Raw genomic sequence first — 26463 nt, 5'->3', positions numbered from 1 at the left:
AGAACGTTATTGAAAATTTGTGCAAATAACAACCAAAAAAAAGTCCCACATGCTGATTCTACACCTGATGCAACGTCAGTTTTTCACCTGCGTGGATGGAAATGAACCATCAAAATGCCTAAGGCCAAACGTTTCTCAAAAGTCTGGCTGTTCTTCACCGCAAAAAATCAGCAACCTACAAGTGTTCGAAGGCAATATTGTGCAAGGGAGGTAACACCTGGAATTTGATCTGACAAGGCATAGCATTTTTTTTTTTAAATCCAAGAAATGGACCATCTTTGATAACTTGAAACAAGTTCACAGCATCTCCTTTACTCATGCTAAATGTTTATTTATTTATTTATTTTTTTTATTACCAGTTACACAGCACAATGATGACTCAAATATTCCTTTTCATTCATCTTTAGTGTTGAGGAAGTTTCATGTCTACTGCACTGGAAGAACAAATGAAGTTCATAAGTTCATTGTTCAGAAGTTTAAAGTTCTTGGACAGACCGAGGTGATGGCTGTTGAACTTTGTGACTACCTTCTGGTTTTCTGTCCCATCACTTCACGAGTTGGAACAGACATCAGTGAGGCCATGGACCAAGTCAATCAAGGTTATGGTAAGAAGTACCCTAATCAGTGTCTGGATTTCTACTGCCCCTTACATTATAGGGAAGTAATATGTATTTACAAAATAGCTGTGCTGGTCTGCGCAAGGTTGTGCACAAGGCAGTGATTCATATATAATAAACACAAAATGTAGAGTCATGACAATTCATCTTGTTTCTGTGCTTCCAGGAAATAAACCAATCATCCTGGTGGTGATGCATCACACCTTCAGTCCTGAACATGTTGTAGTTGACAGCGGCCGACATGTTAAGAACACAAATGTTCTCCTCACTGTGGACACTCTGTTTTATGAGGACAAACTCCTCAACTGTAAGTGCAATGACATTGCACTGGATGAAATCACGAAGTCTCTTCCAAAGGTAAACTAGATTTACTGATCTGATGTCAGATTTAGACAAAATCACTGTGTTGACATGGACTAGTGCTTCATGAATAATCTGATCAAAAATGCCTCATGTAAGAAATAAGATATGCCTTTATTCATCCCACAATGGGGAATTCTGTAACATCCTCAGTCACTGGTTCCCAAATGGTGTGCTGCAGCACACTGGTGTGTCATGAGAAGAGTCAGATGTGCTGTGGGATTTAATGACAGCTGTGTGCTATTACTGCTTAATTATATAACTATGCACACATTCATGAATAAATATTAAATGCAACAGGGCCTATATCCTAGCTGCCCATACACTGTGTATATGTATGTATGTATATACACACACACATTCCCCCCCCCCCATCAGCGCTCAAAATTCGCACTCGCTCGCTGGTCTTGCTCTCATTAAATAGTATTTATTGGTGCACTTCCATTCCTGACCAGACAATAACACTGTGATACATTGATGGTCGGGAGGCGCTGTTAAGCTCCTGCCAGCTCAAATCCTATGAGGTGAAGAAGAACAGAATCAAGTGAGCGGACATGATGGAGCATGTTAGGCAGAGGCACAGACAAAAGAAAATTCAAAAACAGTTGGGAAAACGATGATCTTTTTTTACCGAGGTTGATTCCACTGCAGTGTGTGTTGTATAATTTACCTCTGTATTATTAATGTTTTGTCCCATGTTACTTTGCCTATTGCACATGCACATGCATGCACATGCATGCAATATATACAATATATTTATTGTATATATTTTATATATACACACCCATATTTAACTTAATGTAAATAAGGCAAAATTAACATTTTGACCCACGACCTTCCCCCCGGACTCAATTTTGGCCCTTGTGGTGAGTGGTGACAGAAATAACACGTGTTAACAAAGATATTTTGCTTGGATATGTATTCAGGAGTGCCTTGAAATTTTGGCTTGGCCTTTGGTGTGCCTTGGGCAAAAAAGTTTGAAAACTACCGGTTTAAACCTTTGATGATCTATTAAACGGGAAAATATTAACAGTGGTAAACACTTGACTTGGTTGTTTATCTCTGGTCTGAATAGATCTATTTCTTCTGAGCATGCTTGGCCATAAACATCATGATAAATTTTACTAGGGGGGACTGAAACATGAAGGTAGCTAAACAAGTCATTCAAACAGTATGTTTCATTTTGCCTCCATAAAAAAAATAATAATGTAGACATGTGTTACATTATTGTCACTGAGGTTCTCTTCTGAAAGATGCACTTTTTACAGATTCACTGTTATAACGGGTTACAACTCATTTTTTCGTGTTTCTTTTCTTTCTTTCAGCCTTCTTGGTGGCATTCCTGGTGGCCTACCTGGAGGCCTACCTGGAGGCCTACCTGGAGGCCTACCTGTAAGTGTGATGATATTTTGATAATAATGAATACGCTGATGTTGTTATCATATTGTTCTCATACTGTTGAATTGTAAATTGCATCAAATGATTGATGTCTCTATTGTTTTCTATTTTAGGGAAAAACATTGCAATGGGGTGTTTGATCTTTATTGCCTATCGCTACTTCTCGAAAGAACCAAGGGAATCTCAGATGGAATAAATACAATGCCACAAACAAAGCAAGCCTCACGGTACCACCATATATCTTCCTCTGGGCCTCACCTCTCCCCCACTTTAACCATGTTCAGCTAATTACCTGAGTGGAACCAGCTGCTGATAGGAGGGGTGATCATCTGGTGGAGGGGAGTGGAGAGAGAGACACGCAAACACACAACAAATATAGCAGCACTAGGGTCATAACACTATAAAATGATAACATCTCAACCCTGGAAGGCTGTTACTATGCACAACAAAACATTGCTTTAAGAAGGCAATTACTCAATTACTTAATCAATGTGACTGTATTTGATCTGTCCTGCTGGTCTCAAAATAAATGATAAAACATCAGATTTGGTCTCTCTGCAGCTAACTACTAGCGGGACGTTTTAGCCACTGAGGAAGTCAAGAGTCTGGTGCAGATAGATAGTTCTTGGAGAAAGAAGAAATAGAGGAGAGGAAATCCAGTGTTTTTCAGAATATTTTGAGAGACCCTGGCGTTTTTTGTTGTAGTTGAGGCTTAGTTGCTACTTAGCTCCTATAAAGTTTAGCTAGTTCATGTTATGTCTGGAGTTGTTTCATCTGGGTTTTGATCAACTCTCAACATCATTTTAAATCTCCATGGTCTCCAAAGCACAAACACCGGATTTTAAATTCTGGCGGTAATGTGTTTATTACTGAACTGAATGGCTTCACATGCTACGTGAGTTAATGTGTTGTTTTCTCCGTCCGGTTAAATTCAGGACACAGAGGTGAGCGACTGGTGTGTGTGGTGGGGGTTTGAGGGGAGGTGGCTTTGGAAAAGAGAAAGCAATAGGAAAAACATAACGCACGCACAATGTTATTTGAGACATGCAAAAATATTTCCAATACATTATGAGCCTGTGGCAGAGTGTTATTGTTGTATGAGAAACACTGAAGTGTAAGCATATGATGGCAGGTTTTAAATGGGCCTGTTCAGTTCAATGAAAACCCATAACAATCTGGTTTACGTACTTCACCCTCGTCAAGCTACTACCACCACTTTCATGCAAAATTATTGATATTACATTTGCATCTTTAAACAAACATGACCAGAAACTAAATACCATTGAGTTTAATCTAAACTCTATCAGGCCATTTGGCTCTTTGCTCTTTCTTTGTCTTTCCACTTGATGACAGCTCTGCACTGAGCAGTGGAGGTCTGGAGGAGAGGATTAGTTGGCGTGGGGAGAGGGGAATGGGAGGGGAGGGGGGTGTTAAGGTCACGCCTCTGGCCTAAAAAGGCGAAGCAGAATATCAGCAGCAGCGAGCCGCTCTAAGAATAACTCAGGGGCTTAGAAACATGGCTTGAATGCAACCGTGCCTAATTAGATTCAAACTTGACAACTGAACATGTTTGGAAAAAACAAAGAAATGGTTTCAGATAAAACATTTTTATTAAATGATTGTCTACACTGTGATCACATGCCTACAGCTGTAACATTGGCTGCAGATAAAGTTACCTTGAAGCTCTCACACACAGTCGCTCATCTCTTTTTCGCTTCCATCGTCCGTCAGTGAGTGTGGTCGGTCTAATTCTGTCTGAGCCAGCGGAGGGGGTGGGGGCAAGTTCTTCTATCCACAATCCTAGCCCCAACCAGGCAAACGGGAAAGGCATTGACTACCTCAACTTGGTCTCTGTCTGTCTCCCTTGCCTCGTCCACTGGATCCGAATTCAGCTCCCTGGACATTCCAAATAATCAGGATCCATGAAGAGTTTTTCCTTCTGGAATAAGAAAATACGGGGCACTTTTAAATCCTGAAAACGTGTAGTGTGTCTGCTCATGGTCAACACTATCAGACTGAACACATATCGTCAGGACCAGGCTTGCACATTGTTGCTGGATTGGAATTAAACACCAGGATTAAATCGTGTTTGAGGAGCTGAGGATATACCACTAATAAATATTTTCATGGCAACATAATGTGCACAAAGGATTAGCTGTTGGACGAGACATTTATTGTGAAACTATGACAGAGGCAGTTGAAGGTAAAGTGTTATCAAACTTTTCAACGACTAATTTAAAAAAAATAATACGTGTATGAGGCTCTTCCAGGGCTCTGTGTGTTTTGTTTTGGACACAGACATTCTGATGTTGTGCTGTCTGGTGTGCAGAGAGAACTTCATGATTGGAAGTATCTAAAAATAGGCTGGCTGCTATCATGTATCTGCTATTTGTAATGCAGCTTTAAGACTCCTGTGACAGCTACAATACTGTATAAGATCAGCAAGCATCCACAGTTTCTTGTTTTACATTTAGCCATAACAGCTGATGTTATTGTGACACTATTTCAATAGTTTTCTTTTTAAATAATGAAAACTATGAAAATTGTGTGATCACAAATACACACTAAGGACGCACCAACATTGGCATTTTGTCCTTATTCTGTTTATTTCCCCATGGTGAACTGCCTTTCCAGAGTTTTCTTTTGGTCTAAAACTACAATACCGATTTCCAGGTCACAAATCACAACAGGTGTGAACACAAAACTTTTTAAAGTTTTCAATTCAAAACTGACTCAAATTTAAAAGTGTTCTGAACTTCATAATCATCATACCTGCCTTGGGAGTTGTACTTAACTTCTCCACTAAAACTTTTCAAATATTTTCACAAGATATTGAGATATTTTGTAAGTCTTATTAATGTTTTATTTGGAGTCTGTTGTGCCAATATAAGCCACGGATGTGATTTTGTTAGTATGTTGCATTGTCTTGAGGAAACAAAACTCATGATGCCCTTTGAGGATATTTTGATATGTCACAATAGTGGAAAGCATATTTTAGTTGTGTCAACTTTCAACCTAAGGAAGCTAATCAGGTAAAGTAACTCACTGAAATCCTGGCAAGGTGAATTGCATACTAAGTCCAAAGTAGTCCAAATAGTGACAACTTCCACTTGGCTCCTAGTCAAGAAAGATCAGAACACTGAAGCATTACTCTGAACTATAAAAAGCATAATTTAATGTCTATGTAGTAAAGCTACAATGATTCTTCCATTTTAATTTGTGTGTACAGTAGGAAAGTGGGTGGCTAAACTCATAGCTGTGTCAGAAAGACACAGTTTAAGAATTATGGGAGTTATGACAACTCAGTGAATAAAAGTGAAGTCTGCCAGAAGCGAACAAACTATTTTGTATGACAATGGTCTATGGATTTGGAAGTGGAAGCAGATTATATTGAAAACATCAGGTAGAAAAAGTGGACTGGCAATTTGTTGTGAATAACGGTGTCTAATTTTGGGGTAGTCTGTTTTCCATATCCTCAGGCTGATTGTAGCATCTTTAACTGCAAATGTACAGTCAGCAGTCTCAACACTAACACTACAGTAGATGTATCACTCATACTAGCTGGAGCCATGGAAACATCCTCTTGAATCAAGCTGCTAATCTGATAACACCACGACGCTCAACCATCTAGAACACAAATGTTTCTTCTGCACTTAGTCCAGCTCCATGCACTCATTAAGAGAATGTTACGATTACGTTGTATTCTGTATTCTGATTCAATACCACTAGCACTAGCTAATGATTGCTCTGAACTGAGCTGTCATGGGTACACAGTGAGAGCAACTGCAGAAATGTCATTCACAGTGCAGAGACTGCCATGAATGAAGGGATCATGCATGGGGGGATGATCAGACCATTTAGAGCTGGTCAAAGGCATCATATTAATGATGAAGGAATGAAATCCAGGTTATTAATATTTTCACAGGAATAATGTCCACAAAGCTATGACTTTATCGTGTGTCTAATTCAAATATTTTTCTGGCCTCAGAGGTTCCTGAAATAGTACCAAATTCAATGCCAATCTGACCACTAGTTTCTAAGCAATGTTACTCTAAGCATAAGTGTCAAATGGACTGACCAACTCAGTAGACATTGTCAAATGTGTTTTTGCAATATGCAGTCCAATCCATCCAAAGCCCTCCCTTAACCTTCTCCATAATACACCACAGGTGTCAGTACTGTTTACCAGTAGAAGGCATTAGTGGTACATGGAAGACCGAAGTCCAAATTTATGGATCTGTAAAACTTTAAATAACTCAAAATGTTTTGACTATGGCAAGGCGTAAAACACCACTATAATAAAATTAGTTTGAACTACAAACAAGTGTTTAACTGCAAACATCTCCATGTTTCTCTTTTTGCGCAATTCATACCCAGTACAGACTAACAATAGTTTGATGTATCAAATGAGTTTCTACGTATAATTGAAAATTCAGTTACTTAAATCATATAATTCACCTTCTTGGCCTGTTTGTTAGCATTAACTTGACGGCATGACCGCTAGTGAGTCTATGCAAAGACAAACGTCGCAGTACACACATTTTCAATCAAACTGGATTAACTTTGATTTTGATATTAATTTGCTGTGGCATGCTTTCAGATTTTTATTTGCCAAGATGAAAGCCTGATGATAATGGTTGACACTATATGTTTAGGGGTTTAACGGTCATTGACCTCCTCAGGATTGACGCTCTGGAAACCCAGAACATTCATGTCACATAGCTCAACAGATTATTCAGGAGACAAAATATCTTTATCTAGACCTTAGTAAGCCTGACACGTCTTTAGTCCAACGTACAATCTGATAAAATTCGAAGAAATTCCTATGGCAGAGAGATCCTCCATTTATTCACTATTTGTTTGAGATTTTTTTCGACTAGGAATTATAACTATGCTTGAAATGGGTGTATACAGCTCTCTGGAACTCTAAACATTTCCCAACATTTAGTTTCACTTACTTAATCTCTAGCAGCCATGCAGTGCCATCACAATTATCTCACGGTGAATTCTGGGAGATTTTACTTGTACACTGACCTGTTTGAGTCACAGCAACCAGGTTAGATAGAGGGGTGTGTGTGTCTGTGTGTGTTTACAGTGCTGCTAAGCCGTTTGAGTCAGCAGTAACACAGTAAGCTACAGTAGCTGCCAGCAATGAGCTGAAAAGAGTCAACAGGTGGCCAGAGCTCTTCCAACACACCCACAGTCACATTAAGGACTACACTGTGACTAATTTTATGACAATCTTTATGGAAGGCACACAAAACAAATGCATGTGATGTCAAAGTAAGTTACAACACAAAACACGATTTTCAGGGTACCCGGTAAAAAAACTCATGGTGCATGGTGACAGTGTGTTTACAATACACTTCAAATGTGAATCACCATAGGCTAAGGCTTGCTAGCTTTAAAAAAAAAAAAAAAAAAAAAAAAAAGAAAAGAAAAAAGAAACATCTTTTGCCTCGATTGTATTGATTTATACATTGAATTAGCAGACAAATTAACGATAAATTATAACATCGGCAGGTGAGTATTTTCAAAGAAACCAGTGAACTAATACATTTCTCTAAAACAAAACATAAAATACTTACAAATCTGTCTGTACTTTATCAGGAGTTTAGTGAGAGATTTATGAACCATGTGTGCCCCTTTTAAATGAACTTTTGAGCAATTATTCTATGTGATTTTACAATATTACACAACCTCTGTATAAAGTCTCACAAAAAGCAAACCAAAAAAATGTAACTTAGCACAAAAAGTGTTAGCAGCTAACTTTTGCAGTAACAAAAATATAAATTTGAAAAGATCCGGTAAACTAATCAATATTCTTAAGACAACTTAAATAAAATAATACTTACATATCTGTCTTAAGTATTTCAGGAGCTTGGTGAAAGATTTGACAACATTAAAATACAGTTGCAAAGGAAATGGAATCTTCACCGGTCCTCTCACCATTAGCACAATATGTAAATGTTAGCTAAACGGTAAATGGTGCAAAAATAAACATATTTAAAAACCACGTTTTCTCTTTTAAAATAAAATGATACAAATACTTTAGGTTAGTGACAAATGTTCTATTAAGTCATACAGCATCACACAACCTCTGCATAGTTTCAAAAAAAAAAAAAAAGCAAATAATACATAGCAAATAGAAAAATGTGAGCAACCGCCAAAATTGTTAGCAGCTAGCTTTTGAAGCAATTCAACCCATTACCGCGACTTAAGTGCTATTTTTTTCAAAGGAGCAATTGAACTAATACATTTTCCCAAAACAAGATATAAAACAATACTTACATATCTGTCAGTAGTATTTCAGTATTTCAAACAAGAGTGGCCAAAGAAAATGGAATCTTGCGCAGTCCTGTAAACAATAGAACCAAAAATAAATTTTAAGAAAACAGTACAAAAATAAAAGGGTTTAAAAAAACAAAAAAACAAAAAATAGAGCTCAATTTTTAGCAAGCACATTGGTATTTTTATTGACAATGTAACAATAAGTCTAAAAAATACATAGGCAATCATGTTAACGATATTTAAATGTTAGCTCATGGCGCAAAAATGAAAAGACCTTTGAGAACCAAGTTTGCCCTTTTTAAATGAAATAAAACATATGTACTTTTATTTATTTGTTTTTTAGCAATTTTTCTATGAGATTATGCAACATCACACAACCCTTCTATGAAGTCTCTAAAAAAGCAAAACAAAAGATGTAAGCTAGCACAAAAATGTTAGCACCTAGCTTTTGAAGAAGAGAGAGAGCTTGGTGAAAGATTTGACAAAATTAAAATGCAGTTGCTAAGGAAATGGAACCTTCAGAGGTCGCCTCACCAATAGCACAATATGTAAATGTTAGCTAACGGTGCAAAAATGAAAAGACATTTAGTTTTTTTTCTTTTTTTGACAAATGTTCTATTAGGTCATACAGCATTACACAACCTCGTATAGTTTCTAAAATATGCAAATACAGCATAACAAATACAAAAATGTAAGCGTCAAAAATGTTAGCAGCTAGCTTGTGAAGAAAGTCAAAACGTTAGCGCAGCTTGACAGCTATATTTTTCAAAGGAGCCAGCAAACTAATAAATGTTCCTAAAACAAGATATAAAATAATACTTACAGCTCTGTAGTATTTCAGGTGCTTGGTGAGAAATTTGACCAAATGGTGGACGACATTGTAATGATAAGTCAAAAAATGACTTAGGCAATCATGCTACTCGGCTAACGATGTGTAAATGTTAGCAAATGGTACAAAAATTAAAAGATGCTTAAAATGCTAAAAAGATGTACCAATTTAAATAAAATAAACTATTTATGTTAATTTTTTAGCATTAGTTGTATAAGATTATACAACATCACACAACCCTTCTATAAAGCTAACAGTGCAAAAATAAAAAGACATTATTTAGTTTTTTTTTGACAAATGTTCTATTAGGTCATACAGCATTACACAACCTCTGTATAGTTTCTAAAATATGCAAATACAGCATAACAAATACAAAAATGTAAGCGTCAAAAATGTTAGCAGCTAGCTTGTTTAGAAAGTCAAAACGTTAGCGCAGCTTGACAGCTATATTTTTCAAAGGAGCCAGCAAACTAACAAATGTTCCTAAAACAAGATATAAAATAATACTTACAGCTCTGTAGTATTTCAGGTGCTTTGTGAGAAATTTGACCAAATGGTGGACGACATTGTAACGATAAGTCAAAAAATGACTTAGGCAATCATGCTACTAGGCTAACGATGTGTAAATGTTAGCAAATGGTACAAAAATTAAAGGATGTTAAAAAGATGTACCCATTTAAATGAAATAAAAACCTATTTTAGTTTATTTTTTAGCATTTGTTGTATAAGATTATACAACATTACACAACCCTTCTATAAAGCTAACGGTGCAAAAATAAAAAGACATTTATTTTTTTTTTGACAAATGTTCTATTAGGTCATATAGCATTACACAACCTCTGTATAGTTTCTAAAATATGCAAATACAGCATAACAAATACAAAAATGTAAGCGTCAAAAATGTTAGCAGCTAGCTTGTGAAGAAAGTCAAAACGTTAGCTTGACAGCTATATTTTTCAAAAGTAGCCAGCAAACTAATAAATGTTCCTAAAACATGATATAAAATAATACTTACAGCTCTGTAGTATTTCAGGTGCTTGGTGAGAAATTTGACCAAATGGTGGACGACATTGTAACGATAAGTCAAAAAATGACTTAGGCAATCATGCTACTAGGCTAACGATGTGTAAATGTTAGCAAATGGTACAAAAATTAAAAGATGCTAAAAAGATGTACCCATTTAAATAAAATAAAAAACTATTTTAGTTTATTTTTTTTAGCATTTGTTCTATAAGATTATACAACATCACACAACCCTTCTATAAAGCTAACGGTGCAAAAATAAAAAGACATTATTTAGTTTTTTTTTGACAAATGTTCTATTAGGTCATACAGCATTACACAACCTCTGTATAGTTTCTAAAAAATGCAAATAGAACATGACAAATACAAAAATGTAAGCGTCAAAAATGTTAGCAGCTAGCTTGTGAAGAAAGTCAAAACATTAGCGCAGCTTGACAGCTATATTTTTCAAAGGAGCCAGCAAACTAATAAATGTTCCTAAAACAAGATATAAAATAATACTTACAGCTCTGTAGTATTTCAGGTGCTTGGTGAGAAATTTGACCAAATGGTGGACGACATTGTAACGATAAGTCAAAAAATGACTTAGGCAATCATGCTACTAGGCTAACGATGTGTAAATGTTAGCAAATGGTACAAAAATTAAAAGATGCTAAAAAGATGTACCCATTTAAATAAAATAAAAAACTATTTTAGTTTATTTTTTTTAGCATTTATTCTATAAGATTATACCACCTCACACATCCCTTCTATAAAGCTAACTGTTTCTAAAATAAAAAGACAGTATTTAGTTTTTTTTTTGACAAATGTTCTATTAGGTCATACAGCATTACACAACCTCTGTATAGTTTCTAAAAAATGCAAATAGAACATGACAAATACAAAAATGTGAGCGTCAAAAATGTTAGCAGCTAGCTTGTGAAGAAAGTCAAAACGTTAGCGCAGCTTGACAGCTATATTTTTCAAAGGAGCCAGCAAACTAATAAATGTTCCTAAAACAAGATATAAAATAATACTTACAGCTCTGTAGTATTTCAGGTGCTTGGTGAGAAATTTCACAAAATGGTGGACGACATTGTAACAATAAGTAGGCAATCATGCTACTAGGCTAACGATGTGTAAATGTTAGCAAATGGTACAAAAATTAAAAGATGCTTAAAATGCTAAAAAGATGTACCCATTTAAATAAAATAAACTATTTAAGTTCATTTTTTAGCATTTGTTCTATAAGATTATACAACATCACACAACCCTTCTATAAAGCTAACGGTGCAAAAATAAAAAGACATTTAGTTTTTTTTTTGACAAATGTTCTATTAGCTCATACAGCATTACACAACCTCGTATAGTTTCTAAAATATGCAAATACAGCATAACAAATACAAAAATGTAAGCGTCAAAAATGTTAGCAGCTAGCTTGTTTAGAAAGTCAAAACGTTAGCGCAGCTTGACAGCTATATTTTTCAAAGGAGCCAGCAAACTAATAAATATTCCTAAAACAAGATATAAAATAATACTTACAGCTCTGTAGTATTTCAGGTGCTTGGTGAGAAATTTCACAAAATGGTGGACGACATTGTAACAATAAGTAGGCAATCATGCTACTAGGCTAACGATGTCTAAATGTTAGCAAATGGTACAAAAATTAAAAGATGCTTAAAATGCTAAAAAGATGTACCCATTTAAATAAAATAAACTATTTAAGTTCATTTTTTAGCATTTGTTCTATAAGATTATACAACATCACACAACCCTTCTATAAAGCTAACGGTGCAAAAATAAAAAGACATTTAGTTTTTTTTTTGACAAATGTTCTATTAGCTCATACAGCATTACACAACCTCGTATAGTTTCTAAAATATGCAAATAGAACATGACAAATACAAAGATGTAAGCGTCAAAAATGTTAGCAGCTAGCTTGTGAAGAAAGTCAAAACGTTAGCGCAGCTTGACAGCTATATTTTTCAAAGGAGCCAGCAAACTAATAAATGTTCCTAAAACAAGATATAAAATAATACTTACAGCTCTGTAGTATTCCAGGTGCTTGGTGAGAAATTTGACAAAATGGTGGACGACATTGTAACAATAAGTCAAAAAATAACTTAGGCAATCATGCTACTAGGCTAACGATGTGTAAATGTTAGCAAATGGCAAAAAAATTAAAAGATGCTTAAAATGCTAAAAAGATGTACCCATTTAAATAAAATAAACTATTTTAGTTTATTTTTTAGCATTTGTTCTATAAGATTATACAACATCACACAACCCTTCTATAAAGCTAACGGTTTCTAAAATAAAAAGACAGTATTTAGTTTTTTTTTTGACAAATGTTCTATTAGGTCATACAGCATTACACAACCTCTGTATAGTTTAAAAAAATGCAAATAGAACATGACAAATACAAAAATGTGAGCGTCAAAATTGTTAGCAGCTAGCTTGTGAAGAAAGTCAAAACGTTAGCGCAGCTTGACAGCTATATTGTTCAAAGGAGCCAGCAAACTAATAAATATTCCTGAAACAAGATATAAAATAATACTTACAGCTCTGTAGTATTTCAGGTGCTTGGTGAGAAATTTGACCAAATGGTGGACGACATTGTAACGATAAGTCAAAAAATGACTTAGGCAATCATGCTACTAGGCTAACGATGTGTAAATGTTAGCAAATGGCACAAAAATTAAAAGATGCTTAAAATGCTAAAAAGATGTACCCATTTCAATGAAATAAAAAAACCTATTTGTTTATTTTTTAGCATTTGTTCTATAAGATTATACAACATCACACAACCCTTCTATGAAGTCTCTAAAAAAGCAAAACAAAAGATGTAAGCTAGCACAAAAATGTTAGCAGCTAGCTTTTAAAGAAAGTGAACCCATTTGTGCAGCTAGCTACAGAGATATAATTTTGAAAGGATCGGATAAGTGAATTGATAGTAAGACAAATAAAATTAAATTTATACTTACAATACTGTCTTTAGTATTTCCGGAGCTTGGTGAAAGATTTGACAAAATTAAAATGCAGTTGCTCAAGACATGGAATCTTCAGCGGTCCTCTCGCCAAAAGCACAATATTTAAATGTTAGCTAAACAGTGTAAACATAAAAATACATTAGTTTTTTTTTTTTTTTGACAAATGTTCTATTAGCTCATACAGCATTACACAACCTCTGTATAGTTTCTAAAAAATGCAAATCAAAAATGTGAGCGTCAAAAATGTTAGCAGCTAGCTTGTGAAGAAAGTCAAAACATTAGCGCAGCTTGACAGCTATATTGTTCAAAGGAGCCAGCAAACTAATAAATGTTCCTAAAACAAGCTATAAAATAATACTTACAACTCTGTAGTATTTCAGGTTCTTGGTGAGAAATTTGACAAAATGGTGACCGACATTGTAACAATAAGTCAAAAAATGACTTAGGCAATCATGCTACTAGGCTAACGATGTCTAAATGTTAGCAAATGGCACAAAAATTAAAAGATGCTTAAAATGCTGCAAAGATAAACCAATTTAAATAAAATAAAAACCTATTTTAGTTTATTTTTTAGCATTTGTTCTATAAGATTATACAACATCACACAACCCTTCTATAAAGCTAACGGTACAAAAATAAAAAGACAGTATTTAGTTTTTTTTTGACAAATGTTCTATTAGGTCATACAGCATTACACAACCTCTGTATAGTTTCAAAAAAATGCAAATAGAATATAACAAATACAAAAATTCTGCGTCAAAAATGTTAGCAGCTAGCTTGTGAAGAAAGTCAAAACGTTAGCGCAGCTTGACAGCTATATTGTTCAAAGGAGCCAGCAAACTAATAAATGTTCCTAAAACAAGATATAAAATAATACTTACAACTCTGTAGTATTTCAGGTGGTTGGTGAGAAATTTGACAAAATGGTGGACGACATTGTAACAATAAGTCAAAAAAATGACTTAGGCAATCATGCTACTAGGCTAACGATGTGTAAATGTTAGCAAATGGTAAAAAAATTAAAAGATCCTAAAAAGATGTACCCATTTAAATGAAATAAAAACCTATTTTAGTTTACTTTTTGCATTTGTTCTATAAGATTATACAACATCACACAACCCTTCTATAAAGCTAACGGTTTCTAAATAAAAGACAGTAGTTTTTTTTGACAAATGTTCTATTAGGTCATACAGCATTACACAACCTCTGTATAGTTTCTAAAATATGCAAATACAGCATAACAAATACACAAATGTAAGCGTCAAAAATGTTAGCAGCTAGCTTGTTTAGAAAGTCAAAACGTTAGCGCAGCTTGACAGCTATATTTTTCAAAGGAGCCAGCAAACTAATAAATATTCCTGAAACAAGATATAAAATAATACTTACAGCTCTGTAGTATTTCAGGTGCTTGGTGAGAAAATTTCACAAAATGGTGGACGACATTGTAACAATAAGTAGGCAATCATGCTACTAGGCTAACGATGTGTAAATGTTGGCAAATGGTACAAAAATTAAAAGATGCTTAAAATGCTAAAAAGATGTACCCATTTAAATAAAATAAACTATTTTAGTTTATTTTTTTAGCATTTGTTCTATAAGATTATACAACATCACACAACCCTTCTATGAACCTAACGGTGCAAAAATAAAAAGACATTTAGTTTTTTTTTTGACAAATGTTCTATTAGGTCATACAGCATTACACAACCTCTGTATAGTTTCTAAAATATGCAAATACAGTATAACAAATACAAAAATATAAGCGTCAAAAATGTTAGCAGCTAGCTTGTGAAGAAAGTCAAAACATTAGCGCAGCTTGACAGCTATATTTTTCAAAGGAGCCAGCAAACTAATAAATGTTCCTAAAACAAGATATAAAATAATACTTACAGCTCTGTAGTATTCCAGGTGCTTGGTGAGAAATTTCACAAAATGGTGGACGACATTGTAACAATAAGTCAAAAAATAACTTAGGCAATCATGCTACTAGGCTAACGATGTCTAAATGTTAGCAAATGGTACAAAAATTAAAAGATGCTTAAAATGCTAAAAAGATGTACCCATTTAAATGAAATAAAAACCTATTTCAGTTTATTTTTTAGCATTTGTTCTATAAGATTATACAACATCACACAACCCTTCTATAAAGCTAACGGTTTCTAAAATAAAAAAACAGTATTTAGTTTTTTTTTTGACAAATGTTCTATTAGGTCATACAGCATTACACAACCTCGTATAGTTTCTAAAATATGCAAATACAGCATACCAAATACAAAAATGTAAGCGTCAAAAATGTTAGCAGATAGCTTGTGAAGAAAGTCAAAACGTTCGCGCAGCTTGACAGCTATATTTTTCAAAGGAGCCAGCAAACTAATAAATGTTCTAAATGTACTTACAACTCTGTAGTATTTCAGGTGCTTGGTGAGAAATTTGACAAAATGGTGGACGACATTGTAACGATAAGTCAAAAAATGACTTAGGCAATCATGCTACTAGGCTAACGATGTGTAAATGTTAGCAAATGGCACAAAAAATTAAAAGATGCTTAAAATGCTAAAAAGATGTACCCATTTAAATAAAATAAACTATTTTAGTTTATTTTTTAGCATTTGTTCTATAAGATTATACAACATCACACAACCCTTCTATGAACCTAACGGTGCAAAAATAAAAAGGCATTTAGTTGTTTTTTTTTTTGACAAATGTTCTATTAGCTCATACAGCATTACACAACCTCTGTATAGTTTCTAAAAAATGCAAATAGAACATGACAAATACAAAAATGTAAGCGTCAAAAATGTTAGCAGCTAGCTTGTGAAGAAAGTCAAAACATTAGCGCAGCTTGACAGCTATATTGTTCAAAGGAGCCAGCAAACTAATAAATGTTCCTAAAACAAGATATAAAATAATACTTACAGCTCTGTAGTATTTCAGGTGCTTGGTGAGAAAATTGACAAAATGGTGGACGACATTGTAACAATAAGTCAAAAAATAACTTAGGCAATCATGCTACTAGGCTAACAATGTGTAAATGTTAGCAAATGGCACAAAAATAAAAAGATGCTAAAAAGATATACCCATTTAAATAAAATAAAAACCTATTTTAGTTTAGTTTTTAGCATTTGTTCTATAAAATTATACATCACACAACCCTTGTATAAAGCTAACCGTGCAAAAATAAAAAGACAATATTTAGTTGTTTTTTTTTGACAAATGTTCTATTACGTCATACAGCATTACACAACCTCTGTATAGTTTCTAAAAAATGCAAATAGAACATAATACAAAAATGTAAGCGTCAAAAATGTTAGCAGCTAGCTTGTGAAGAAAGTCAAAACATTAGCGCAGCTTGACAGCTATATTGTTCAAAGGAGCCAGCAAACTAATAAATATTCCTGAAACAAGATATAAAATAATACTTACAGCTCTGTAGTATTTCAGGTGCTTGGTGAGAAATTTGACAAAATGGTGGACGACATTGTAACGATAAGTCAAAAAATGACTTAGGCAATCATGCTACTAGGCTAACGATGTGTAAATGTTAGCAAATGGCACAAAAATTAAAAGATGCTTAAAATGCTAAAAAGATGTACCCATTTCAATGAAATAAAAAAACCTATTTGTTTATTTTTTAGCATTTGTTCTATAAGATTATACAACATCACACAACCCTTCTATGAAGTCTCTAAAAAAGCAAAACAAAAGATGTAAGCTAGCACAAAAATGTTAGCAGCTAGCTTTAAAGAAAGTGAACCATTTGTGCAGCTACTACAGAGATATAATTTCGAAAGGATCGGATAAGGAATTGATAGTAAGACAAATAAAATTAAATTTATATTACAATACTGTCTTTAGTATTTCCGGAGCTTGGTGAAAGATTTGACAAAATTAAAATGCAGTTGCTCAAGACATGGAATCTTCAGCGGTCCTCTCGCCAAAAGCACAATATTTAAATGTTAGCTAAACAGTGTAAACATAAAATACATTAGTTTTTTTTTTTTTTTGACAAATGTTCTATTAGCTCATACAGCATTACACAACCTCTGTATAGTTTCTAAAAATGCAAATCAAAAATGTGAGCGTCAAAAATGTTAGCAGCTAGCTGTGAAGAAAGTCAAAACATTAGTGCAGCTTGACAGCTATATTGTTCAAAGGAGCCAGCAAACTAATAAATGTTCCTAAAACAAGCTATAAAATAATACTTACAACTCTGTAGTATTTCAGGTTCTTGGTGAGAAATTTGACAAATGGTGACCGACATTGTAACATAAGTCAAAAAATGACTTAGGCAATCATGCTACTAGGCTAACGATGTCTAAATGTTAGCAAATGGCACAAAAATTAAAAGATGCTTAAAATGCTGCAAAGATAAACCAATTTAAATAAAATAAAAACTATTTTAGTTTATTTTTTAGCATTTGTTCTATAAGATTATACAACATCACACAACCCTTCTATAAAGCTAACGGTACAAAAATAAAAAGACAGTATTTAGTTTTTTTTTGACAAATGTTCTATTAGGTCATACAGCATTACACAACCTCTGTATAGTTTCAAAAAAATGCAAATAGAATATACAAATACAAAAATTCTGCGTCAAAAATGTTAGCAGCTAGCTTGTGAAGAAAGTCAAAACGTTAGCGCAGCTTGACAGCTATATTGTTCAAAGGAGCCAGCAAACTAATAAATGTTCCTAAAACAAGATATAAAATAATACTTACAACTCTGTAGTATTTCAGGTGGTTGGTGAGAAATTTGACAAAATGGTGGACGACATTGTAACAATAAGTCAAAAAAATGACTTAGGCAATCATGCTACTAGGCTAACGATGTGTAAATGTTAGCAAATGGTAAAAAAATTAAAAGATCCTAAAAAGATGTACCCATTTAAATGAAATAAAAACCTATTTTAGTTTACTTTTTCGCATTTGTTCTATAAGATTATACAACATCACACAACCCTTCTATAAAGCTAACGGTTTCTAAAATAAAAAGACAGTAGTTTTTTTTGACAAATGTTCTATTAGGTCATACAGCATTACACAACCTCTGTATAGTTTCTAAAATATGCAAATACAGCATAACAAATACACAAATGTAAGCGTCAAAAATGTTAGCAGCTAGCTTGTTTAGAAAGTCAAAACGTTAGCGCAGCTTGACAGCTATATTTTTCAAAGGAGCCAGCAAACTAATAAATATTCCTGAAACAAGATATAAAATAATACTTACAGCTCTGTAGTATTTCAGGTGCTTGGTGAGAAATTTCACAAAATGGTGGACGACATTGTAACAATAAGTAGGCAATCATGCTACTAGGCTAACGATGTGTAAATGTTGGCAAATGGTACAAAAATTAAAAGATGCTTAAAATGCTAAAAAGATGTACCCATTTAAATAAAATAAACTATTTTAGTTTATTTTTTTAGCATTTGTTGTATAAGATTATACAACATCACACAACCCTTCAATGAACCTAACGGTGCAAAAATAAAAAGACATTTAGTTTTTTTTTTGACAAATGTTCTATTAGGTCATACAGCATTACACAACCTCTGTATAGTTTCTAAAATATGCAAATACAGTATAACAAATACAAAAATATAAGCGTCAAAAATGTTAGCAGCTAGCTTGTGAAGAAAGTCAAAACGTTAGCGCAGCTTGACAGCTATATTTTTCAAAGGAGCCAGCAAACTAATAAATGTTCCTAAAACAAGGTATAAAATAATACTTACAGCTCTGTAGTATTTCAGGTGCTTGGTGAGAAATTTCACAAAATGGTGGACGACATTGTAACAATAAGTAGGCAATCATGCTACTAGGCTAACGATGTGTAAATGTTAGCAAATGGTACAAAAATTAAAAGATGCTAAAAAGATATACCCATTTAAATAAAATAAAAAACTATTTTAGTTTATTTTTTAGCATTTGTTCTATAAGATTATACAACATCCCACAACCCTTCTATAAAGCTAACTGTTTCTAAAATAAAAAGACAGTATTTATTTTTTTTTTGACAAATGTTCTATTAGGTCATACAGCATTACACAACCTCTGTATAGTTTCAAAAAAATGCAAATAGAACATGACAAATACAAAAATGTAAGCGTCAAAAATGTTAGCAGCTAGCTTGAAGAAAGTCAAAACGTTAGCGCAGCTTGACAGCTATATTTTTAAAAGAAGCCAGCAAACTAATAAATGTTGCTAAAACAAGATATAAAATAATACTTACAGCTCTGTAGTATTTCAGGTGCTTGGTGAGAAATTTGACCAAATGGTGGACGACACTGTAACGATAAGTCAAAAAATAACTTAGGCAATCATGCTACGAGGCTAACGATGTGTAAATGTTAGCAAATGGTACAAAAATTAAAGGATGCTAAAAAGATGTACCCATTTAAATAAACTATTTTAGTTTATTTTTTAGCATTTATTCTATAAGATTATACAACATGACACAACCCCTGTATAAAATGTCTAAAAAAAGCAAAAAAAAAAAAAAAAAAAAGTAGCCTAGCATTATGTTAGCAGCTAGCTTTTGAAGTTAGCGCTGCTAGAAACTACAGATTTCTAATGAACTAAGGATGAACTAATGAACATTCCTTAAATAACTTTAATAATAAAATTATACTTACAAGACTGTGTGCTGTATTTCAGGAGCTTGGTGAGAGACTGGATGTTTAAAACAAAATAATCTTCTGCATCGAGTCTCTTAAAACAAGTAGCAAATATAAGCTAGTGCGGCCGGACATCCCTAATTTATGGGGACAGTCCCCGATTTACGGACATTTTTGGATGATCTGTCCCCCAGCTAAAGCTGTCCCCGCAGTTTAATGGAAATAAATAAATAAATAAGTAACTAAAATGTTGCACACATGCTACAACACTATGCTAGCCGGTCGCGCTGCTATTGGCCTTAGATATAGCAGTTTAAATATGTATAAATATGAATAAATTTTAAATAAATAAAACCGAAATCGTCCCTGTTCTTTCACTTCATCTTGATAACATCTTTTTTAATATTTATTTATGTATTTTCATTTTCATCTCCGAGCTATAAATGTGCCTGGATTTAATTTAAAAAATTGATTCAAATAGAAATATCTTGTAAGGAGCCGATCGACTTAATAATCCTAAAACAACTTGAATAAAATAATACTTACATATTTGTCTGTTATATGTACCTGTATTTCAGGGGTAGATGAGACTTGGTGAAACCTGATAAGTGGACCTCATGTCTGATCACACATGAAACCGAACCAAGTCTGTGTTGTTACCGTAGCATTGGTCGTATAGAAAAAGTAACGTGAATAAGACATTAATGTTTCCTACTTTACGCGGTGGATAAATATTTTTCCAAACTGACACACTTAATTTAAAAGTATTATTAATTATTATTTACGTTCCGACTTCGGTGGAGGTTTGATAGATAGCCTCCCGTTAGCCAAGGCTAACAAACCGGAGCCTCGCTGCATGGAAGGTTAGCCTAAGGCTATTCATTAGCTGACTAATTAGATAGTTAACTTCAGTTACCAGGCTAGCTTTATCAGGCACTGACACCGACCATGAAAATAATTCTCCAAATTCACTTACCGTGTACGACGTGCAGCAAAGCAGACAACGGTTATTTTTTTCTTTAAAGTGATCCCAAAATCAACGAAAGCCTCGAACTCAGCCGAAAGGTTGTCATCAGCGCAGGTGTGGACTAGCAGAGAGACCAAGGCCAGCAGCTAGCGGCCTATGGCAGCGCCCATACGTCACATGTCACTCAAAACGGGAACGCCCTTAATTAATGCAGTTTTAGTGAGCGAATGAGTTAGAAAAATTAGCTAAACATCGCTAAAATATTCCTGTATATATCCCGTATTTATATTATGAAGCGACTCTAATACAAGATAGCACCCATAGACATATATATACACGTAGACGCCGTATTGACTGTGGAGGGACGTGCCTAAAGCGCCGCCATCTTGGATCAGTGCCAGCAGAGGCAGCGGCGCATGTGAACTGAATTATGGACCGATTTCCAAACGGTTTAATTTGTTAAAAACGTCACACATGCAGCTATGATACAGGGCGCTTGGATTTTTTTTAAAATGTTGGTTTTACTACCTAAATACAAGTCGTCACCTTCCTAAAATTATGGCCTATGTAATTTTTCTACAAAATATTTTTAATAATAAATATCATGGATTTATTCACAAGTATGATTTAATTAAGGGATAAGTTGATGTAGCAACAGACCATAAACCATAGACTGTAATTTTTCCGCTAGAATACAGCATCTAACAGACCTAATAATTATTATTAATTATTTTTGTTGTAGACAATTCTTTATCTGTGACTACTTTTCTCACATTTTTAAATTTTCCCAAAGACAGTATAATGATGAGACAATGGTAACTTGCAGTGAAACGAAAAGATTTTCTAATAGTAGTGGTTTTGGTTTAGCAATCTAATGTTGATTATAATTATACTCAAATGCAACACCCTTCAAGCAATGCTTTAAATGAAGACCTCAGCATTTTGGGGGTTCCTTTCGTTTCATTTATTATTTATCTCTCTGTCTCTATAAATACATGCATCATGTCTGACACATATTTTAGTGATAAATTAATAAAGTTGGATTGACAGTCAGGAAAATAACAACCCATGTTCAATCCATTGGCCCAAATTAAAAGCTGCCACATATCCTGACCCACAAAAATGTAATAAGGTGATCTCTGCACTAAAATAAGGTTGCATAATAATAACTAAGTTACTTTTTAAACTGAACACAGATTTGCTGTTGGACCGTGTTGGATTAAAGAGGTGTTTATTCTATTGAGTCTATCATTATTACTATTATTAGTGCTTTCAAAATTATTGTAAAGTCCTCTCTCTAAAGCAGATTTAGCAAAAACTGAGCATTATTATTACCTCCATGCTACAGTTCCAAGGAACACAAAGAGGAATGTGTATTTATCTATAGTAATACTGACGAGGTGTGGGGCCAAATAAGCATGTTGCTTCCCTCCACTCCTTTTCGAACATTACTAGCATTTTTAAGTTATGTGGCATTTCTGTCTTTTGTTTCTTTTCAGTTGTATATGCATTTGATGCATTTCTTTCCTTATGACTGTTCGAAATAAACTAAAGTAAAAAAATAAAAATAAAAAATCTAAAACAGGCGATTTTCATATTTCAATATTTCATGCAGGTTATCTGACCGTGGTTTCTCATGTTTAATCCCTCAGCGCGGTCGTCGATCACCACCACCATGGTCATCGACAGTAAGAACGGAGACACCGGGTTGCCACCTGTTCGACTGCCAAAGAAAACTTTTACAGAAAACCTGTACTCCACCTTCAGCTCCCCGCTGGCCTGGATCTTGGTCCTGGCTCTCATCATTACATGGTCTTGTGTTTTCGTCATTATGTTTGATCTGATGGACTACAAGACCATTTCAGGTAAAGCAAGAACTTCATTTTTTTGTTGAATGACAGGTGTAAGTGGAAATTATATTTGCGTGTCAGACCCAAACATGGCTGACAGTTGTGGCTCCACCTTGGTTTGGGGACACGAGTTGATAGCTCCAACTTACAGCATTGTCCTGAATATACTGCAGAATAACACGAGTGAAGCATGAGTCTAAAATATGTAGATGTCGTACGAAGAAATGTGTTTGAAAATTTAGAAATTCACCAAAGTTAGCTGTATTTTTCTGCTCTGTTCAATCATGTTTCTCTCAAATTTGATGTTCCAGGTTTATTCATTCATTATCTGTACCCACTCATTCTCTCAAGGGTCATGGAGCCTTTCCCAGCTATCAATGGGTGAGAGGTGGTTGCCAGTGTATCACAGTCATAGAGCAGAAACTATTTACATCCACGTCTACCGCCAATTAATCAGCAGATAGGCTTATCTTTGGACTTTGGGCAGAAGCAGTTCCTAGAGAAAACCGACACAGGGAAAACAGAAATCCAGAACCTTCTTGCACCATCCAAGTGGTGTCACATGTCCTTGCTTCATAGTTACCTCCATAATCAAATACCCCCCCCCAGATAATAATGGAGCTGGAGTTTTAATTTCAACAAAACACGACTGCAAACCAAAAATGTATTTGGTTAAAACAGCTTAGAATAATAGTATAAATGAGTTTGTTTCTGCTTTATTACTCCCAGCAAACTGTTTAGTTCTGCAGACCTGAAATGGATAGACAGCTGCTGTAAGTGTAACAGGTACAAGCTGAAAAAACAGACTCCTTTTTCACTTTATTTCCCCTTGTTACCTTTTGACATTATTGTTTTATAAACCTTATTTTCTATGTCTTTTTCTCTCGCTTTTCCTGTGATTTCACATCTTAATATGAGATGCTAGAAGAATCTCATATTCTGGTATAAAAACCTACTAATTTAACTTTCCCTTATGTTTTCTGTCTAACCCTGTTTTCTCCTAATTATATATATATATAAAAAATAATAATACTTTCATTTGTACGGATTAATATTCTAACCCTGTCATGATCATCTTATTCCATTTTATTGAACAATATATGATTCTCATCCTAAATTACCAGGAAAGAGCATGCAAAAAACTGCAGTAGAATAGCAAAACTAAAATGTATGTTACTGATGAAAAATCTTCTATATTCATAATTAAAATTTGAAACTAAGATACATCACTGTGCAATATGGCTTCTCTTATGTATTATAAAACAAAAAGCATGTTCTGTTACCATTAGCGCAAACTCCCCGTCATCGGGTCACCACTTCATTTTACACCACCCTTCCTTCTCTCACTCTTTCCTCTTTTGCCTCACCACTGTGCTTCAGGTTATTTTTTTGCTTATTGCCACTCTCACTGTTTCTCATCCAACCAGGTCGCCCACCTCCTGCCGTCAGGAAGGTTTTAAAGGATTCAGGGCGTAGAGGCAAGGCACCTTATCTGCTACTAACCCCCTCAGAGCTTCCTGCTGAAGATAAATGAAATAAAATATACTAACTACCTAACATTGATGCTCTCAATGTTAGAGAGTCCTTCACAGACAGTTCGTAGGTCTGTAGAAGGACGCTAAAGCTGCTTTCTCTCTGTTTCTGCATTCTTTATATTTTATGAATTCTAGGCGTTAGGATATAGTCATGAGTTGTATGCGAGGAGATACTGTGTGTGATATGAATTGTCTATTTTTTATCCTACCTGCATTTGTAAAGAAACTGTGAGATGAGTTTGAGCTTCAGCTAAGCTTGATTTAACTCAGCCAGAGCATCATAAAATATTATGAAGAATCAAGCTCATCTGAAATCTCTGTCTTGGTGTTTTTCTTGTATTTTAGATCTGCTCGTACTTTCTGTGGGTCTTGCTGCATTAAGCCCCAGACCTAGAAAACATATCGTGGGCAGCTCGGTTGCAGGCTGTGAATTGTTGAGAAGGATGACATTTAAATTTGACACCTTTCGCTCTGAGAACGTCAGCCCTCTTTCATCAAATAATTTTGCATATTCAAGGTCTAAAGCTATTGAGGTTTAATGTCGACTGATCAAACAAGAAATTGTCATGAAATTTACATACAAATCTGCAGAATTATTTCGAATTTGAGTCAGAGACATGAGTAATAACTTGATGAATGAGGGTTTGTTTGACTTTTCAAGTTGCTTTTTGCTTTATAAAAGGCTTTTAGGGCTGGTTAAACTGGAAAGCGGGTAACTCTTGCTCCCAAGCAATTCCTGAAATGCTCCTGTTCCAATTTAACACTTTACTATACATTTCCTCAGTCCAGAGGAAAGAGAGCTTCATCTGCATTGAGTTGAGAATCTTTTACCGGAGCTGTATTTGTTTGGCTTGGTCAACACCGATCAAACCAAATTAAGAACCTTAACCATTTTTTTTTGTGTGTGTGTGTGTGGCTGTTTCCACTTCCACGCTCCACCAGGAGGCCTCAGCAAGATCGGCTCGGACCCGGTGAAGGCCGTGAACGACGCCGTGCAGGAGTCCGCCAACGTCTTCAGCATGATCTTGAACTTCGCTTCCAACTTGATCGCCCCTGACGAGGAGGAAGGTATGCACACAGAAACTACTTTCTGAACACCATCAAATGCTTTCGATGCCAGTCCGGTGCACTGATTAATTTCTCTGTCCTCTTCTTTAGGAAATCTATATGCAGTGAGGAAGAAAGGTTTGTACTAGTTGGTTGTACGTCCTGTTTCGTTGATCATACGGCTGCAGAATAAAAGTCTTGCTGCTTTAAGGACTGCATTCGGCTGCATTACATGTGCTGTCATTTCATTCGGTTTTGAATCTCATGAAATCTAAACTTGAAAATGATTTTACCGCTGTTTACTGATTTTCTTCCAGTGAACAGCACATGTACGTGTATGAAGCCAAAATCTGTTTTTTTCTCCAAAGCTTTTTTGTGATTTGTCAAACTTGCATAGACACAGATCCAAAAAGCCCATGGTTGAGGATATATTGAATGACATACGTGGATCTAGATGACTACACAGCCAGAGATTTGATTGTATTTGCGGTGGTGGTGGTGGTGGTAGATTGAAGCTGACTTTATCTATGAACCATCTCAAAGAGTCAAGATGGTTGGAGGAGGAGGATGAGGAGGGAAATGACGTGGAGGTGAAGAGTAAGAAAGGAAAAGGTATATCCAGTTGCTGTATTTGTGTGTAACTCACTGTACGTGGATGAGTGGTAACCACCACCCTGTTAACGGTCAACTAATGGAGGCAACAATCGGTGACTACACACCTGACTGGAGTGAAATCAAATGATTTTTCTAACTGTCTTTCTGTGTTAAATGCTGCTACTAATCTTTTAAACCTCTACTCCAAACTGTAGCATGCTTCGTCCAGTACAGTCAGTTTTTTTGTGTCACCCCTGTGCTCATTCCTTTTGTCTTTCCTTGTTTTAGGAGAATTTCTACCGTCACGAACTAAAGGTTTGTACCTCTGCTACTTTTCCTCCACTTGACATTACATGACCCACGTGTCCT

At 34.7% G+C, this 26463-nt stretch overlaps 1 protein-coding gene across 8 annotated transcripts in view; it reads left to right on the top strand.

Annotated features, from left to right (window-relative positions):
* Positions 1–3995: 3995 nt before the first annotated feature.
* Positions 3996–26463, top strand: part of LOC124999263 (triadin-like) — a 46650-nt gene continuing 24182 nt past the window's right edge. For 4 of the 8 annotated variants that reach the window (XM_047574084.1, XM_047574083.1, XM_047574085.1 and 1 more), the window contains exons 1-7: positions 3997–4578; positions 22721–22933; positions 24346–24396; positions 25396–25521; positions 25612–25638; positions 26044–26112; positions 26383–26409. In XM_047574084.1, coding sequence (XP_047430040.1) covers positions 4560–4578; positions 22721–22933; positions 24346–24396; positions 25396–25521; positions 25612–25638; positions 26044–26112; positions 26383–26409 — 532 coding nt within the window. In that variant the 5' untranslated portion in view covers positions 3997–4559. Of the gene's footprint in view, positions 4579–22720; positions 22934–24345; positions 24397–25395; positions 25522–25611; positions 25639–26043; positions 26113–26382; positions 26410–26463 lie in introns of all 8 variants that reach the window. The other 4 variants (XM_047574089.1, XM_047574082.1, XM_047574086.1 and 1 more) reach the window with 4 other exon arrangements.

The sequence above is a fragment of the Mugil cephalus genome, chromosome 21, assembly GCF_022458985.1.
Source record: "Mugil cephalus isolate CIBA_MC_2020 chromosome 21, CIBA_Mcephalus_1.1, whole genome shotgun sequence".
NCBI lineage: Eukaryota > Metazoa > Chordata > Actinopteri > Mugiliformes > Mugilidae > Mugil > Mugil cephalus.
The sequence above is the reverse complement of the archived record's forward strand: the minus strand, read 5'-3'. Positions and strand labels throughout refer to the sequence as shown.